The sequence below is a fragment of the Drosophila santomea genome, chromosome 3R, assembly GCF_016746245.2.
Source record: "Drosophila santomea strain STO CAGO 1482 chromosome 3R, Prin_Dsan_1.1, whole genome shotgun sequence".
Lineage (NCBI taxonomy): Eukaryota > Metazoa > Arthropoda > Insecta > Diptera > Drosophilidae > Drosophila > Drosophila santomea.
Genome location: NC_053019.2, coordinates 766,899 through 783,284, shown reverse-complemented (window position 1 = coordinate 783,284; position 16,386 = coordinate 766,899). Strand labels below are relative to the sequence as shown.

At 41.5% G+C, this 16,386-nt stretch overlaps 4 protein-coding genes across 5 annotated transcripts; 2 read left to right on the top strand and 2 right to left on the bottom strand.

Annotated features, from left to right (window-relative positions):
- The first annotated feature begins 58 nt into the window (after positions 1–58).
- Positions 59–5,570, top strand: LOC120452332 (synaptotagmin-16). Its single transcript, XM_039636496.2, has 5 exons — positions 59–617; positions 691–852; positions 913–1,245; positions 1,312–1,544; positions 3,080–5,570. Exons 1-5 carry the CDS (start codon positions 572–574, stop codon positions 4,061–4,063), a joined length of 1,758 nt encoding a protein of 585 aa, XP_039492430.1. The 5' UTR covers positions 59–571; the 3' UTR covers positions 4,064–5,570.
- Positions 5,571–5,681: 111 nt separating this feature from the next.
- LOC120452330 (ATP-dependent RNA helicase SUV3 homolog, mitochondrial) lies at positions 5,682–8,612 on the bottom strand. Of its 2 annotated transcripts, XM_039636489.2 has the most exons (7): positions 8,458–8,612; positions 8,077–8,397; positions 7,517–8,020; positions 7,146–7,455; positions 6,957–7,091; positions 6,261–6,890; positions 5,682–6,209 (listed from the first exon to the last, which is right to left on the bottom strand). In XM_039636489.2, exons 2-7 carry the CDS (start codon positions 8,390–8,392, stop codon positions 5,807–5,809), a joined length of 2,298 nt encoding a protein of 765 aa, XP_039492423.1. In that variant the 5' UTR covers positions 8,393–8,397; positions 8,458–8,612; the 3' UTR covers positions 5,682–5,806. The 2 variants fall into 2 exon arrangements, with proteins under 2 accessions (XP_039492423.1, XP_039492424.1); XM_039636490.1 differs by lacking the exon at positions 8,458–8,612 and having other exon boundaries at positions 7,517–8,009; positions 8,077–8,218.
- A 765-nt stretch (positions 8,613–9,377) lies between these two features.
- LOC120452670 (charged multivesicular body protein 3) lies at positions 9,378–10,557 on the top strand. The gene is made up of 3 exons (XM_039637008.1): positions 9,378–9,538; positions 9,656–9,896; positions 9,952–10,557. The coding sequence occupies exons 1-3, from the start codon at positions 9,494–9,496 to the stop codon at positions 10,335–10,337; spliced, it is 672 nt and encodes a 223-aa protein (XP_039492942.1). The 5' UTR covers positions 9,378–9,493; the 3' UTR covers positions 10,338–10,557.
- On the bottom strand, positions 10,527–12,371 carry LOC120452669 (melanization protease 1). The gene is made up of 4 exons (XM_039637007.2): positions 12,132–12,371; positions 11,796–11,959; positions 11,456–11,627; positions 10,527–11,403 (listed from the first exon to the last, which is right to left on the bottom strand). Exons 1-4 carry the CDS (start codon positions 12,199–12,201, stop codon positions 10,679–10,681), a joined length of 1,131 nt encoding a protein of 376 aa, XP_039492941.1. The 5' UTR covers positions 12,202–12,371; the 3' UTR covers positions 10,527–10,678.
- Between the last annotated feature and the right edge of the window lie 4,015 nt (positions 12,372–16,386).

The following is a 16,386-nucleotide window of genomic DNA, read 5'->3' as shown; positions in this document are numbered from 1 at the left end:
TAAAAGCTTCGAATAAAAAAGATTTCCGTTTCTCACTCGTCAGCTTGAAATCGTGCTCCCCAAACACAAAACAGCAACAGTTGTTCCTGCGATGCAACTGTCAAAACGGAGCTTTTCCGAGCTCTGTATGTACCACACAATGGGGGTGAAGGGATTAAGCTCCGAAGTGCTTGCCTCGAGGCAGTTTTTCCCTCGAGTTTGAAGCAGCAGTTGAATTAAATTCTGGGCGCTTGATTTTTATTTATGAATCTCCCGTTGCCTGATTCACAGTATTGCACCCTCGAGAAATTAAATGTGATAGAATAGTATTGTTGTTCCTTCTATAATTTATTTAAATATTTCGCCACCAAATCTCAGATCAACAGTTGCAAAAAACGTAAGTTCAAAAAAACGGGTAACACGGGTTTTCCTGTGAAAAATCGATTCCAGTTATCCTGCAAGACTATGCTGTCAAATATCCGAGCTTTTGCTATCCTGCTGCTGTGAGAAGTAAGTGACTTGACGTGTTGTCCGGGTGCAATGAATTGCGAGTAGTAGACTCGTGTTCGCCAGGATCCTCGTATGACCCAAGATGATTGTCACCTCTGCTTCTGGCCTGGATAGCACTCCGACGCTCGGTATGTATATGCACCACACAAGCCACCCCATTCTGACCTGAGCCACATCAACCGTGACTATTAAATCCTTCAGGCACCGTAGAGGTGACCACGCTGCTGGGCGCCTTTTTCGGGGTCCTCGTTCTACTGCTCCTGTTGTTTCTCTTCATCAGTCGCAGGTGCTGCTTCCACTACCGCCATGCAATTAACTGCTGTGACGAGCGCCACCTGGCAGTCAAGTGTGTGCAGAAGATCAGTGAGTACAGTGTTCAATATGTATTGGGGCTGACTTGCAAACTTTTAACTGTCATTGTAGCTCGCAAGAGGCGTTACGAGAACACCAGTTCCGATTCGGAGGAGGACATACTGCGGCGTCTACGGTGGCACCATCAGCACCAGCTGGGCGAGAAGCCTGGCGGATACGGGCTGGGAATAAGCCAGGCTAATCCGCTGACGGCGCAGAGCTTTAACTACCACCAGGCAGGCGCCGGTGCCGACCTGCAGAGGGTGACGTTAACGCGTGACCCCTTAGCCATCGCCGAGCGTGGCAAGGTTGGAATCCCGTCGTCGCACAGTGAGTGCAGCTCCAACGACTCCATGGAGGTCTCAGTGGACAGTCACATAGGCATCCTGACGGGCCTCAGCAAAGGTAAGCATGGCGTGGTCAGGGGCAGCTAATTGACAGCCGTTGCAATGAGTCACGACCTTTTGACAGGCACAACCACAGTCCCCCACCCGGCAACAGCCTTCCGCAACCCGTGTGCAGGACACCGGCCCACAACCCAGGCTTTGAAGTACCAGCACCGGGTCGACTTGGCTGCTGCGCCCAAACTGGACAAGGAACGGGACAACGTGCTGGTGGTGCCCATGGTCAATGGCTACAGCATCAACAACAACAACTCGATTACAACCAGCAATAACAACCCCAGCAGCAACAACAACGATGACGTAAGTGTAACTACATGTGTCTCTTCCTTTAAAAAAGGTATGCCCCTAGAAAAGCATTCAACTTTTGGTCGGTTTCGAAAGATGTACCCAACAAACGTAGTGGAGTCCGTTTTCTTTACTTGACAACTCAACATCTGTTAATTATATATTTTGAATTCATTACGGCGTGGTATTGAAAATGTACATTAAGAATTTATTATCTTGACCTTAATGACTTAATGACTTAATGATTCAATATCTACCACGACCCTTAAGCCGAATCAATGTGAATAGCCGAAACCACTCCAGTGGTTTTCCACCAATAATAACATCAAGTACAACAATCGAGTGAGATTGCATACAAACACGTAGAAAATTAATATGGTTGAGGAGAAATCTCGGTAAAAGTGTGCAAGAATAAAAATTCTTTAAAGAAATATCATTAAATTGTTCCGAAACTTCGAATTTTAGAAATAAACTAACTTTAAATAGTTTATCAGCATTTAACTTTTCCGTATCCTGTAATGCCAAATCGAAAAGAATTCCGTCAAGTTGATAAAGGATTGCGTACATAATTGAGGAACAGTTTGATGAGCATGGGAAAAGTAAAAAATTACACATATAAATCCTTAACGAACCAACTCTTCGACTAACGATCTGTATCATTCGCTATCTTTAAAAGCTAGACCGTTGTAGTTTGTGGTAATACCTAAAAAAAAATAATTTAAATTGGATGTTACTTCACTAGTACCAATTAATATTCCGAAAATTATCTATACCTGCAGGCTTTTTATACCCGTTACTCGTAGAGTAAAAGGGTATACTAGATTCGTTAAAAAGTATGTAGGCAGAAGGAAGCGTTTCCGACCATAAAAAGTATATATATTCTTGATCAGGATAAATAACCGAGTGAATATAACCATGTACGTCTGTCCGTCCGTCTGTCCGTCCGTATGAACGTCAAGATCTCAGGAACTACAAAAGCTAGAAAGTTGAGATTAAGCATACAGACTCCAGAGATATAGAAGCAGTCGATTCATGTTGCCACGCCCACTCTAACGCCCACAACCCGCCCAAAATTGCCACGCCCACACGTCTGAAAAATGTCTTAATATTTTTTCATTTTTGTATTGACCTTGTAAATTTCTATAGATTTGCCAAAAAACTTTTTGCCACGCCCACTCTAACTCCCACAAACCGCCCAGAGTTGCCACGCCCACACTTTTGAAAAATGTCTTGATATTTTTACATTTTTGTATTGGTCTTGTAAATTTCTATCGATTTGCAAAAAAAAACTTTTTGCCACGCCCACAAACCGCCAAAAACTGTCAGTGTTGAAGACTCTCCTTCGCACTTCCACTAGCTGAGTAACGGGTATCAGATAGTCGGGGAACTCGACTATAGCGTTCTCTATTGTTTATTATAAAATCTTTTTGCTTAGTAATAAGTACTTTATAGTCAAGGCACTCAACTATACCATTTCTTATTGTTTTTTACTATGGTTTAAGCTCTTCCATTAGAACTTTATCTAAAAGACAGAACCTTGCCTTTTCCAGGAACCCCTTTTCGACACCAGCGACTTGCGTTCGGTCAAGTCGGATGACCTTCTGGTGGGGGTGGACCACAAGGAGTCGCCCGTTCAGAGGGGTCCCATCGAGCTGGAGTTGTCGCTGCTGTACGACGCCCCGATGCGGAAAATGACAGTGCACGTGATGCAGGCCAAAAACCTTCCGCCCCTAGGTAGTGGACAGGCCACCCATACGCAGGTCCGGATGTTAATGCTGCCGAGCAAGAAGCAGAAGCTCAAAACCAAGATCCGCAGCGGCGAAACCCCACAGTATATGGAGAGCTTCCTGCTGCACCGCGTCAACCCAGAAGATGTGAACAACATGGGGCTGCGTGTGCGGCTTTACGGCTGCGAGCGGCTGCGTAAGGAACGCCTGATCGGGGAGGCGTATGTGAGCTTCGCCACTGTAGACCTTGAACTGGAGACAAACCTATGGCTGCCCCTAGAGCCTCGCAACACCTCTTCAGGCCTGGGCTCTACCAGCGATCTGTTAAGCCTTGCTCGGTCAGAAAGCGCGGGCTCCACCTCGTCCATGCAGCATGGGGGCGTGTCTGAGTTGCTGCTGGGTTTGAGCTACAACGGGGTCACCGGGCGGCTGAGCGTGGAGATTATTAAGGGCAGCCACTTCCGTAACGTGTCGCTGAACAAGGCGCCCGACACGTACGTTAAAATGGTTATGGTCAGCAGCATCGGACAAGAGATCTCCCGGGCCAAAACGTCAATCCGCAGGGGTCAACCCAACCCGCTTTTTAAGGAGACATTTGCCTTTCAGGTAGCCCTGTTTCAGCTCAACGATGTTACGCTGATGATCTCCGTGTACGCCAAACGGCACATGAGAAAAAACGAGATGGTCGGCTGGTTCAGCCTGGGACTGAACTCGTCCGGATCTGAAGAAGTGGCCCATTGGGCAGACGTGTGTGAGATGCCCAAGGGCGAGATGCTGGCGCGTTGGCATGTGCTGGTGGACTCCTGATTTGAGCAGCTGGGCCAGTCCTTCGGACGCAGCGGAAAGGCCCTCCGAAAACTGGGTTTCGCTGCATTCAAGGACCGGTCCCGCGAGAAGGGCTCGAAGGAGTCCCCTCTGAAGGAGGACGGAGCTCAATTCCATGCTTATGACGCGGTCGCACTTGATATTGAGCCAGGCCTGCAGCTTGACTTTGTCTAAAGCAGAGGTCGGTGTTTGTGATTTGTTTTTACAAGGGTCGATGCCAAATGACGGTTGCCGTTGACGAGTGCTTGGCCCAGGATGAGACCAACTAAGAGGTAGGGCCATCCGAACAATCTAGCCCAACTGGGCAATAAAATATTTGTAATTTGAAATCAATTTTGTTCATAAAATGTATAAAATATGAAAACTTCAAAGAAATCACCTAGAATATTCAAATTTTATACGCAATGACACGTAAAGTGCATACCAGTACTTAAATAACTACTTCAAATTTAAATTTTATGATTGTTTGTGATAAAGAATACTATATGAAATACCAGAGGGCCGAACAGAGCGTATTAAAGATTTTGAGTGCACATTTGTGCATCTGTACAAGTTACGGATGAGGGACGAATTGTTGTAATTGACCTTTCTGCATCTTATATTTAAACATTAAGTCCGGCACTAGCTGCCCAAAGTCTATTGAGACTAGCACTTTTTTATTACCAAAATATGAAAATCAAAAACACATAAAAACAATTGTAGCCACTGCATACATATATACATGAAACCAGCAATTTACATACCTTAACAAACCTACGTATGGAACTCTTGTTTTTTTGATCAAGAGCCATGCGCATGTTCCAGTTTTTATATTTAAGAAAAGACAAAAGTATCGGTAGCTTAGAATTTAAACGCACAAATACATCTTCTACATTCGAAGAAAAGTTGAAAAAAATGTTGGATGAAAAATTTAGGAAATCTCCGAGTGCAAGCATGCTAAATCGCGTGTAGGGTAAGAAGAGGGAATTCATTAGAGCTTAATTTATATTTAGGGATCAGACTAAAAGAAGAGTCTGACGATAGTTGACAGTCGTTGTAGCTGTACTTTACGAAAAAAAAGGGACTTTGGTTTTGCATTGAGGTGCGTAAATTACACAACTTAAAAGAAACTTAAAGAAGAAAACTTAAAGCTTTAAAAAATATTTAAATAAATTTGTTTGTAAACTAAAAATTAAATCGAAACCCATAAGAACAAAACAATTAAGGTATTGCCATGCGCATCTAACGTAATAATTATTTGAATGTTGAATAAAAGGAGCGTATTTTGCCTTTCATGTATTTATACCCTTTAAAAATCTGTATGTTTTACGTGTCGAATATTTTATAACCGCAATTCGAATAAATATGTGTTCCTAGTTAATACAAAGGCCATTTATATGCTAGGTCTATACTCTTATTTGGGAAAGAGAGCGAGGCCAAATCTAGCCAACTAAAGGAAATCGTTAATGACAGTATTACACATTTCCAAATTCAACAGTACAACGGCCGTTAGCCTTGTTTCAGACTCTGCGTATAATCTCCCTCCATAAATTGCAAGAAAACAAATTGTTTCTTTCTGAGGCAGATAACATATTTCAACTCTTAAATTTAAACAATTAAATTGTCATTGTTAATTATCAAGTGAATAATTTTAATATTACTTAATTGCCACTTCGAATAAAATTACATTATATAAAAACCACATTTTTTACCTACTTACATCGTAATCTAACTAATCTGACAGGTTTATTTTCTGCGTTTTTTCCTTGTCTTTCGCCCGATTCCTGAGAAATTATCTTCGTCGTCACTATTCACATCTGATTCCAACTTTTCATTAGATAACGAATTAGAATTGCCGACTTGCTGGGCGTCCCATTCCTTGCGTAGCTCGGTTAGCATGCCTGGTGTAAGAAGACCCTGCGCAAGCAACCTTTCGGTGAGACGTCCACGCGACGAGCTGGGTAGTCGAGGTTCCTTCATGTGCGTTATTCGGCGCATTGCATAGCTTGAAGTCACTCCGTCCTGACTTGCTTCGGTATTTTTAAGCAAGCGAGTTATTTGGAAGACGCCTTGCTGTATAATCTCGTCCAGTTCCTTTTGGGCATCTCTTACGTAGGCCGCTTCGGGGAAAAGATCCATGAACCGATAGCTGCAAAACAAGATTTTAGTTTTTTTCTAACGCGCTTTTTGCAAGACTTGCCTTAACCAAAGATACAGATCCATCACGTCAAAGACGGCCTCAAGATAAACCAGGTCTAATATTGTCTTGGGTAGCTTGAACGGCCAGCCACAGTTTTTTTTTATAAAATCAAAGGTAATAGGTTCGCTACGGCTGTATTGCCGTGCTACCTTAAGGAACATTGAGCAAACAAACGGCATCTTGCGATTTATAGGTGCACAACAGAATACATAGCGAGCCCGCAGGGGCAGAGGAACATGTTGTATCATCTCGGCCAAGAACTTAAAGTCTTCAATGTTGCACATAAAGTATAGAGAATCATCGACAGTACACAGATTCACGAATATGTCCATTAGGTTGCTTAAAGACGAGTTTGGCAGGTGGTAGGCGTAGAGCTCAATCTGATCGGCCGTGGGATGCAAGCCCGCCTGCATTAAAGGCTCTGGTGTTTGAGCCAAAATTCGCTGTAGGATCTGCAAATCCTCAGTCTTGAAGGCAGTAACATATCCGTGCTCCCATTGAGTACGGAACCGGCCCGCTCTTCCTGCTATCTGAAGAGCGGACGAAACCGATATTGTGTCGATCTCGCGCTCTCCTCGCGCATTTATCGACGGCTTAATTAGTGAGTAGAATATGATTCGACGAATGCTCCTGCAAGTAAATTTTGCGCGCATTATATTTGGACCAGCCACATATGTATGTTAAAAATTTACTTACAGGTTTAAGCCCATACCGATGGCGTCGGTCGCCACCATTACCTTGCAGCTATTTTCTGGATCATTAAACTTAGCAGCCTGGGCTAACTTAGTACCAGGGGGCAGGCCCCCATATATGACGGCTACCTCCTTCCCTCTAAAAAAAATTGTGGCAGGGATCAGTAGGAAACAATTACTAAACAATACTGACCTTGCTTCGATTTCTCGCGAAACCGTATATATATCATGTTTGCTAAAGCACACGATGCAGTCGCCAGGAACTACATTGTCCAATGATACTAAAGCAGTATTTTCGACAGTAAGCTCCGTAAGTCGATTGTACTGTCGCACTTCAACAGTTTCGCCTGTGGTTTCGCAAATTTTCAGCAGGAGATCCAATGCACCTGGCTCACCACAAACATGCACTTCATCCGCGATCAGTCCAAGGAAGGCCCGCGTCCAAGCCCATCCTCGCTGGGAGTCGCGGATTTGTTGTATTTCATCGATTACAGCCACCTCATCTGACACAGAAAAATCGGCACACATTAACGACGAAATAGGGAAACGACTCGAATCGCTTACATGGAGTGTTGACCGAGGTCATTTCCACTGTGCACGCGACGTGATAGGCTGGCGAGTTTTCGCTGATGCCGAACTTGCGCTCCTCGCCTGTAACAAGATCGCAGGGGGTGCCGCGCTCATTGGCCTTGTTGTACACTTCCGTGGCTAGAAGCTTTAGCGGTCCGCAGTAGACCCCAGACTTCGCACTCAGGTATCTCTCCATTGCATGGTAGGTCTTCCCAGAGTTCGTGGGTCCGGCGTGAAAAACAATCTTCCGGGTGATCGCGCGAGCGTTGCTGTACCAGTTGGCGGGCTGCCTCAGGTCGGAAATCTTTTTTAGATCGTCCATGCAGTCCAGATGCGGAAATACTGTCCTTGCGTGACGAAGGAAGTACGGGAATATATCATCGATGTGACCTGCTCCTTGTGTTATATCGCTAAAGGTTATGTGCAGATCTACTGGAAGGTTTTCTGCCTCGATGCAGTATCTTCGGAATGAGCCAAAGGCCTGTTGCTGTAGGTAGGCTTGGAACGAATCCAAAGTAAGACGAGGGGGTCATGAAAAACTGGTGTATACGTACCGTCCAGTCCGTTTTCGCTGCAAAGGGACTTGATTTCACGCCGTTGGGTGAACTTGTTAAGAATCTTCAACAGCTCGGACTTTTCCAGTTTTCCTGACAGCTCGGAACCCACGTCCTCCGAATCCGTGTTGGCCTGCACCTGCACAGGCTTGAACAGCGCAGACAAGTTCGTCTCCGGCCTTTTTCGAGAAAACAAGGAGGACGCACGGTGTAATCGTCGCAGGGACAAATCCATTGAAAAGGACGGACGCAGGTAGAGTGGCATCCGCAAGAGGGCCATTAGGCTAATGCAGTGCCTGCAGTTTTGCATGGTCATCCACTCTAGTGGAAAAAATGTGTTTTTAATTCAAAAATTCGCATAAATTAAATTGGCGTACTCACGTTAACTCTGATATAACAGAGAATCACTATCAACTTATGCACAGCTGATTAATACGGGTCACAATGCTTTCCTAGCGTTGCCGTGTCGATGGATTTTAATATAAGTTGGCGGGTATTCTTTAAAAATAAAATAATCAACTATTAATATCGTGCATTGACATCGCAAGATATTGTATTTCTCAACCGCAGAGCCTCGCTATATCTAATAAGGTTGTCAAATAGTTTTTAAAAAATATCGTTTCAATAATATTTTTATTACAAAAATGAATCAGATTAATGATTCTGATGTATTCGACAAGATGAAAATCAATCAATCAATCCTAAGCAAATAATATTTTATTTAAAAATCGGCAGATTGAATGTTAATTCAAATTAATAACATATAATTTTTATTAAAAATATCGATCTATCGATGTTTTGCTATGCTATATACAACCCTATTATATAGGCAACTAGGGATGTCGTGATATTAAAATAATTTCGTATCGATGATATTTTTTTATCAAAACAAAATGATGATAATATTTAAAATATCACAAAAAATATGGATATATTTTATTTTTTTTTTTCAAATACAATTTTTTTCCCCCACAATAAAAATATAAATTTATTTATAAAAATAAATAAATTTTTAAGGTTCGAGGACATGTTTGAAGTGTTTCCACTGGTTTCTATAATTCTTTCGAACAGTTTGCATTTTGCAGTCCCGTTTTTTATTTCTATGTAATTCGATTTGATATCCATTTTATCACGTGCTCGGGTTCTTGGTATCGCGTCGAAATCTGAGTGAGCGAAGGGGAAATATCAAAAAAATATATCGCAATACCGATATTTGGGCAAAAAAATATCACGATATAAATATATCATTTTCAGAAAAATATCGATATATTGATATTTTGATATATTATCAACAACCCTATTGGCAACGCTGTGTATTGGTTGTCAGAATCAAAATAAAATGAATCACTTGAATTTTTTAACAAAAAAATTGTTTTAATAACATTAATTCCAGGCAAATATCTTAACGACTGGAGCAATGGGGTTATTCGGCAAAACTCCCAGTAAAGATCCCAAAGAGCAGGTAACGATGCAGAGATTGCTTTGGGGAATGATGTCATTACAGTTTTGATTTTATTAGGCATTGTTTTGCTTCGTAAATCACCACTTCGTATTGGTTTTCTTTGTAAATTTATCTTAGGTGCAGGAGTGGACGCACAAGATACGGAAGGAGAGCAACCAGCTGGATCGCCAGATCCGAAGTATCCAGCGCGAGGAGGAGAAGGTAAAACGCTCCCTCAAACAAGCAGCCCAGAAAAATGACCGCGACACCTGCGTCATTCTTGCCAAAGAGATTGTGAACTCGCGAAAGGCCATCAACCGCATATACACGTCAAAGGCGCACCTCAACTCGATTCAGATCCAGATGAAAAATCAGCTAGGTGAGTGGAATCTTCGTTTCTTTCACACGACCCGGCTATCGAATCCTACTTGTAGCCACCTTGCGTGTAGCTGGATCTTTGCAAAAGTCTACAGACGTCTTGCAAGCCATGCAAAGCCTGGTGCGCTATCCAGAGCTTGCAGGCATTATGCGCGACATGTCAAAGGAAATGATGAAGGCAGGCATCATCGAGGAGATGCTGGACGAGACCATGGAGTCGTTGGAGGAGTCTGAGGAGCTAGAGGAGGAGGCTGGCAAGGAGGTTGATAAGGTTTTGTGGGAGATCACAGATGGCAAGCTTGGGGAAGCTCCCCTGCCCCCAGAGGCTACACCGGCAGACAAGGCGTCTGTGTCTGCTGCGAGCGTCGAGGTTGAGCAAGAAGATGAGGATGGAGAGGAACTGCAAGAAATGCAGAGCCGCCTGGCCTCGCTGCGATCTTAAATCGACTGCTATGGGGATTGCATAAAGCAAGTGATTCCGACTGGCTTACCTTTTTAAAATCATAAACGGCAACTCTCCCGTCGTCGTTGAATTGTAAAAACCAAAATATTCTTCAAAAACTAAATTTGAGTTTTTATATTATATGTAAGTGCACAGTACCCCAGTTCGAGAAGTGCTGAACTCTACGCGTTTTACCATTAAATATACACAATATAACTTATTTTATTGTATAATCTACCTTTTTTTAAAAATCGATATTTGCTGTGACGTGTCCTTTTTACAATGATAATTTGCACGATTTACGATCAAGCCCTAAGAATGGTTTCTTACGCCATTTACGATTAAGCTCTAACGTTGTATTCTATCCAGCTCAGATACGCCTCAACCCTTGTGTACACTCCAGGCCATCCTTTTAGTCCACAGGGCGTGGGTCCGTAAGAGACGACACCAGCAATATAGAAGTTTGAGTATCCATTGGAAGAATCCTCGAGCAGAAGGGGGCCACCCGAGTCCCCGCGACAGGAGTCAACACCTTCCACTCCGCCGGCGCACATTTGTTTGGAGGTGACAGTCCTTCGTTGGCTGGCGTATCGTTGGTTGCAGTCGGACGTCGGTACCGGATCCAGCTCTGCCTTCAGCTTTATATTGGACGTAAAGTTATATTCCGTGCGACCCCACCCTGCCACCACCACCTTTCGACCAAGGAAAATATTGTTGCGATGGGACGCTAAAGTGGGCAAACAAACTGGTAATATAAAGTCGCTATACTGAACCTCGTCCCGCAATCGCAGCAAAGCTATGTCGTTTAACTGGTCACGGGAGTTTCCCGGGTACTGCGGGTGCGGAATACGCTCCACAACAGGGCTGTCCACGTAGGGTTCGTTGCAGTCTCGCAGTCCATTTTTGCCGACTGTACAATCAGGATTGGTTCTCGCATCCCACTCACCCAGGCGTACTCCTGTCAGCTGCCACTCACTGGGAATAGCCGAGACGCAGTGTGCCGCCGTAAGCACGTAACGATTGTTGATTAAAGATCCGCCACAGTGGTGGCCCTTAACGTTGCCGGCTAGTTAGAGGGAGGATCAGTCTCTGCAGCAGGGAAGATGTTGGTTACTCACGTTTTGTGTATTCTATTAGGGCCATCCAAGGAAACTCCCTCTTTCCCGTTTCCCTACCACCCACCACGCGGTCTTCAAAGTTATCACCGCAATTGGGCGCCATGGGTAGTAGGTTGGTTCTGGGGCGTATTGTAGGTTGTTGGTTACGTATTCGGCTGTTTGCACAGCAAATCTGAAAAATGGTACAAAAAAATGCGTATTCCTAAATTATTATGTTTAAAATTATGTTTGTGTATGCTTCATTATATATGGACTATGTTATATCGAGAACGCGTTCTCTTCGGCGATAAAAATAGCTACAAATGATCTTAGCACCGCAACTTTTTAAGGGTTTACTAACAAGCACTTGTCCATTCCGATAGCCACATTGACTGCTTTGTAGAAATAGACGGTCCTGGTCCGTAACCTCTTCGCCTTGAAGCAGTTCGAAAAGGTATCCACATTCCCTGAGGTTAATGCAGGTGCCGCTGTTTTCATCAGGCGTAGTACAATACCCAAAGATTTCTAAAAAACAAACGGATCAATGATTTCTGCGATCTGGGGCCAGCCCACTGTGGCAGTCATCGACTCAACAAGACGTTAGAGTCTGCGGGGTGAAGTTCACCCCTGATAGGCGATTGCTTTGTGCTTTGATACAAGCAATCCTCGACTGCGACTGAGAGCCTGAACCACTTGCCTTGTGCGTAAGTGCTGAGTGATCTCATCAAAAGAATTCCCAGAACGGTGAGAGCGAAGAGCGGTTCCATTGTGATATCTTGGGCAGTACTATAGCTGGGCAGTACAGTACTATAGATTGGCAGTACAGTACTTGGAAGAACGATCCGCTGACAGGGCGCCTGCTCTGAATGTGTCTGGAAACTGGCAAGCGAACGAGCTCAAAGTTACAGCTATCAACGGTTCTCTCACAGAGACTGGTTTAGCCTGCGGCAATACACGAGTAGTAATAGAGAGTAAGACTGGCTTTATCTCAGGGTCTGGATTTGGGCACTCCCATACTGGCAACAAAGCCTGTTCTCAATTTCGGGTCCGCTCTTGATGCGTTGCTTATCAGGGAGGGAACTTCTCATACCAACGGGATGAAAATCTTGCAAACCTACTTTATTAATCGAGAGAGAAAGAGAGAGAGAGAATATTAATCATACGTCATATTAATATGAGACACTTGACTATAGCGTTCCATCTGGTTGGTAAATGTAAATTATACATATGTATATTTACATATTTTTATAAATATTCTTTTAATTTAATAAATTAATAATAAAACAATTCTGTATTCAAAAGTGAAAAAGTTTGAAATGTGCTCGTGAAAAAATTAATAATCGCTTTTTTTTTTTTAAATCTAAACTTAACATTACCAAATTGTTTTTTTTTGTTGTGCAAATAATCAAAGAAACATATCCTATAGTAGTTATCATATTCCTTTACCTTCGTTACTAGTAGAGTAAGAGGGTAAATTCTTTGAAAAATATGTAACAGGCAGAAGGAAGCGTTTCCGAGTATAGTATATAAATTCTTGATCAGGATAACTAGCGGAGTCGATCTGGCAATGTCCGTCTTTTTGTCCGTATTAAGGTCGAGACCTAAGAAACTATAGAGGCTAGAGAGTTGAGATTGAGCATATAATTTCCAGGGTCATAGACGCAGCGCATGTTGCCACGCCCACTATAGCGCCCACAAACCGCCCAATGCCCTCGCCCACACTTTTGAAAAATGTTTTGATATATTTTAAATTAGTACTCTAATATAGAATTGCAGAAAAATGTTTTGCAACGCCCACACTTAAGCCCACAAATCGCCCAATGCTGCCTCGCCCACACTTTTTTGATATATTTTAATTTTTTTATTAGTACTGTAAATTTCTATATATGTACATGTATGTACCACACCAGAAAGATTTTTCAGAACACATAAAAATTATTATCCAAAAACGACCTTTTTGAACGCTTACAATGAATTAATAAATATTACATCTTTCCTTATCCAAATTCTGTTTCGCATACATATATACTTACCAATATGTTGTCAACTACAACTTCTGTAAAGATTAGCTGTAAATGTAGGCTTCAATTAATGCAAAAAGTAAGAACTGATTTCAATTTTTTCCAAATTCTCTTAAGGTAAGGCCACGAGGCCAGGATGCGAACGAAAAGCACTTAGGCGAACACACCCTCAGTTGACCATCTTCCATCAGAAGGGATGTCTGCCGCCCTGTAGTTTGCTTAGTGGCCATTAGTTTGCTGATTTAATGCCGTTGACCACTTCAAGAAAGTGTGGACGTCAGTTAATTTTACCATTTCATTTGACAATGCATTTCATTAGGGCTTTCCTCCGGTTTATCTTTGAGCTGAACTTCCTACTACTATTAAATTAAATTGGATTCTACGGAAAAGCAAGTGAATCGCCGTTCCCGACGTTGTGATTTTGGGCTAATAAACACCGCTGTTCACACTTGGCTGACTGCAAAGAGCTCCAGCTTTGAAATGTGTGGTCTTTCTTTTGTATAATTAAATGCCGTTTCTGCAATGTTTATAAGATGGCGTTTGTCATTGTGCACCAAGCCTAAATAATTCTCTACACAGCGCTAAAAATGAATTCTAATTTAAAAAAAAAAACCGATCTAATAAAAGTATTGAAAACGGGCTACGTCGGATTTATTAAAATTTGTACCGAAATACCAATACACTGTTTTAAATAATAAGAGCACCAATCCTGCTGACGAAGTTGGAATGCCACCATCCACAATCATTTCCGCCCACTTTTTCGCTCTACCTCATATCTTAGTCCATGAAGTGACGAGGCGCAGGAGGAGTGTGCTAAGGCGACTACTATTTTTACAAACAAATTAAAATGTGTTTTAGTTGCCTTAGTTGCTAATCGATCTAGATGGATAAGAAAATAGGTGGGGCTAGGGAGTATACATTATACAACAAATTTCTCATCAAAATACGCATCGAACGACACCTCATTTTTAAACAAGGTACTTTTTGAACACACACATTTTGTGACAAAAAAGTCAATACTAGACTACTACTAGTGCAAAAATGATTATAATACCTTCCGTGACGAAAACTTATTTTGAATTTAACGAAATGAATTCCTACATAAATTCAGCTTAGAATGTGTACTGTTTTAGTTCACCCAAGTAGTGAATATAGGAACGTATTTAGTCAAATTCACAATAATTTTTTTGCGCAAAAGTTGAAAACAGAACTTCCTGTTATGTTGAAGGGGATCGTCACTTGTTTTTTTATTGATTGATTGCAGTAATGACATCAATGCATAAGGGCTTACACAGCCAAGTCGAAATAAGGAAAGCATGGCTAAATGGGTGGAGAGTCATCAGGGACGGAAAAGTCTTCGAATTCCCAAACACTTAGGAATGTAATGTCACATCAATGCAGACCACACAACCGCACAACGACAGCAGCTCGGATTGCAAAGAACGAGTTTTAACAAATTCCAATGTACGCGTCCTGCTGTGGAAAATGTCAAATGAATGATATGCCTTACTGTGAGCATGGTGAATGTAAGGGACTTTGGCCTTTAGTACAATTGAGCGCTTGAGGGTGAATCGACTGTCACCCCACAAAATAAAACAAAACGCGCTATTTATTGATTTTTTCATGCATTTTAAAACTTTTTATTGAAAATTAACTCGTTCTATATTAAAATACAGCTCAACAGTTAATACAATACAACATATTACAATGCAATTTAACTCGTACAATACTGATATTCGCTACAGCAATCATTTGACTCGCTCTTGCATGGCGGGGATGTTTGGTTCGTGTACAAGAACTTTGACCTATGAGTAATAATTCTTTGACAGAACCATTGGCATTGCTTAGGTTACTATTTTCAAAATGTTTTTGAAATACTAGAATGCTTAATAAGTGCCTAAGTAGCTGGTTTCGGTTTTCCAGGAACTTTGTCGGTATTCCTGTGAATGTATCCCATTCTTAAATCATACTCTATCGAAGGCAAGAAAATCTAATGCAATTATTTCGAAGTAGTCTTGATATTTCTTTAGGGGCATGTAACGAAAGCAGGTACAATTTAATCTCATGATAGGTGTCCAAAAGTGGTTTATATGATATCAAATGTCAATGATGCATGCGTCAAAACTATTATTATTATTCACTTTGTATATCGTCCTAGATAACTAAATTGATATTGGGATATGCGTCTTTTACCATTTTAAAGTTAAATTGATTCGTCTTTAATTAAATTTTGTTATTCTTGTATATTTGGAATCGCAAATTTATGATTGACTAGGGTATAGAATCTTTAATATATTTTTATGAATTCCTTGTGTGTATATATTTCCTTATTCCTTTATTTACTTGATCATATCAATACATGTATATATGCAAGTAAAGTTCGTAAAACTTTTAACAATAAGTTCAGTCGGTCTTTTTTTATGTAAATTATATACACTTATATTATAAAAAGTAATTTATTTGTGTTTTTGTCTATTCTTTTGAATTATCCTTGTTTTTAGATTATTTAAATTGTAAAATTATGTAACATTAAATATTAAGACACGAAATCGTTCAAGACAAATATGATTGCTTTGCGTAAAAGATTTATACTTAAACGATTTCAAATTTCAAACTTTAAAGATAAGTAATCAACCAGGCTAAATCGGCATTTGTGACAGAAAAGACTGAAAAAATAGTTCGCATCGAGCGACCCGAGCCAAGTATTTATATTTTATTGTAAGTGGTAATTTAGGTTTCAGTTTAGGGAGAAGGTCATCTGCTTTTAGCAACACTGTAACATCATTCTAATGATCCTAACATAATACTGAACTTCCAGTAGGGAAGTAATGCCATTGTTTCAGGTACTTTAAAAATCGTATGAATTATTGGGCAAACAACGAAAGCACTCGAGTCACCTAAATTACTCGCGATTATCATGAGTTTTACAAG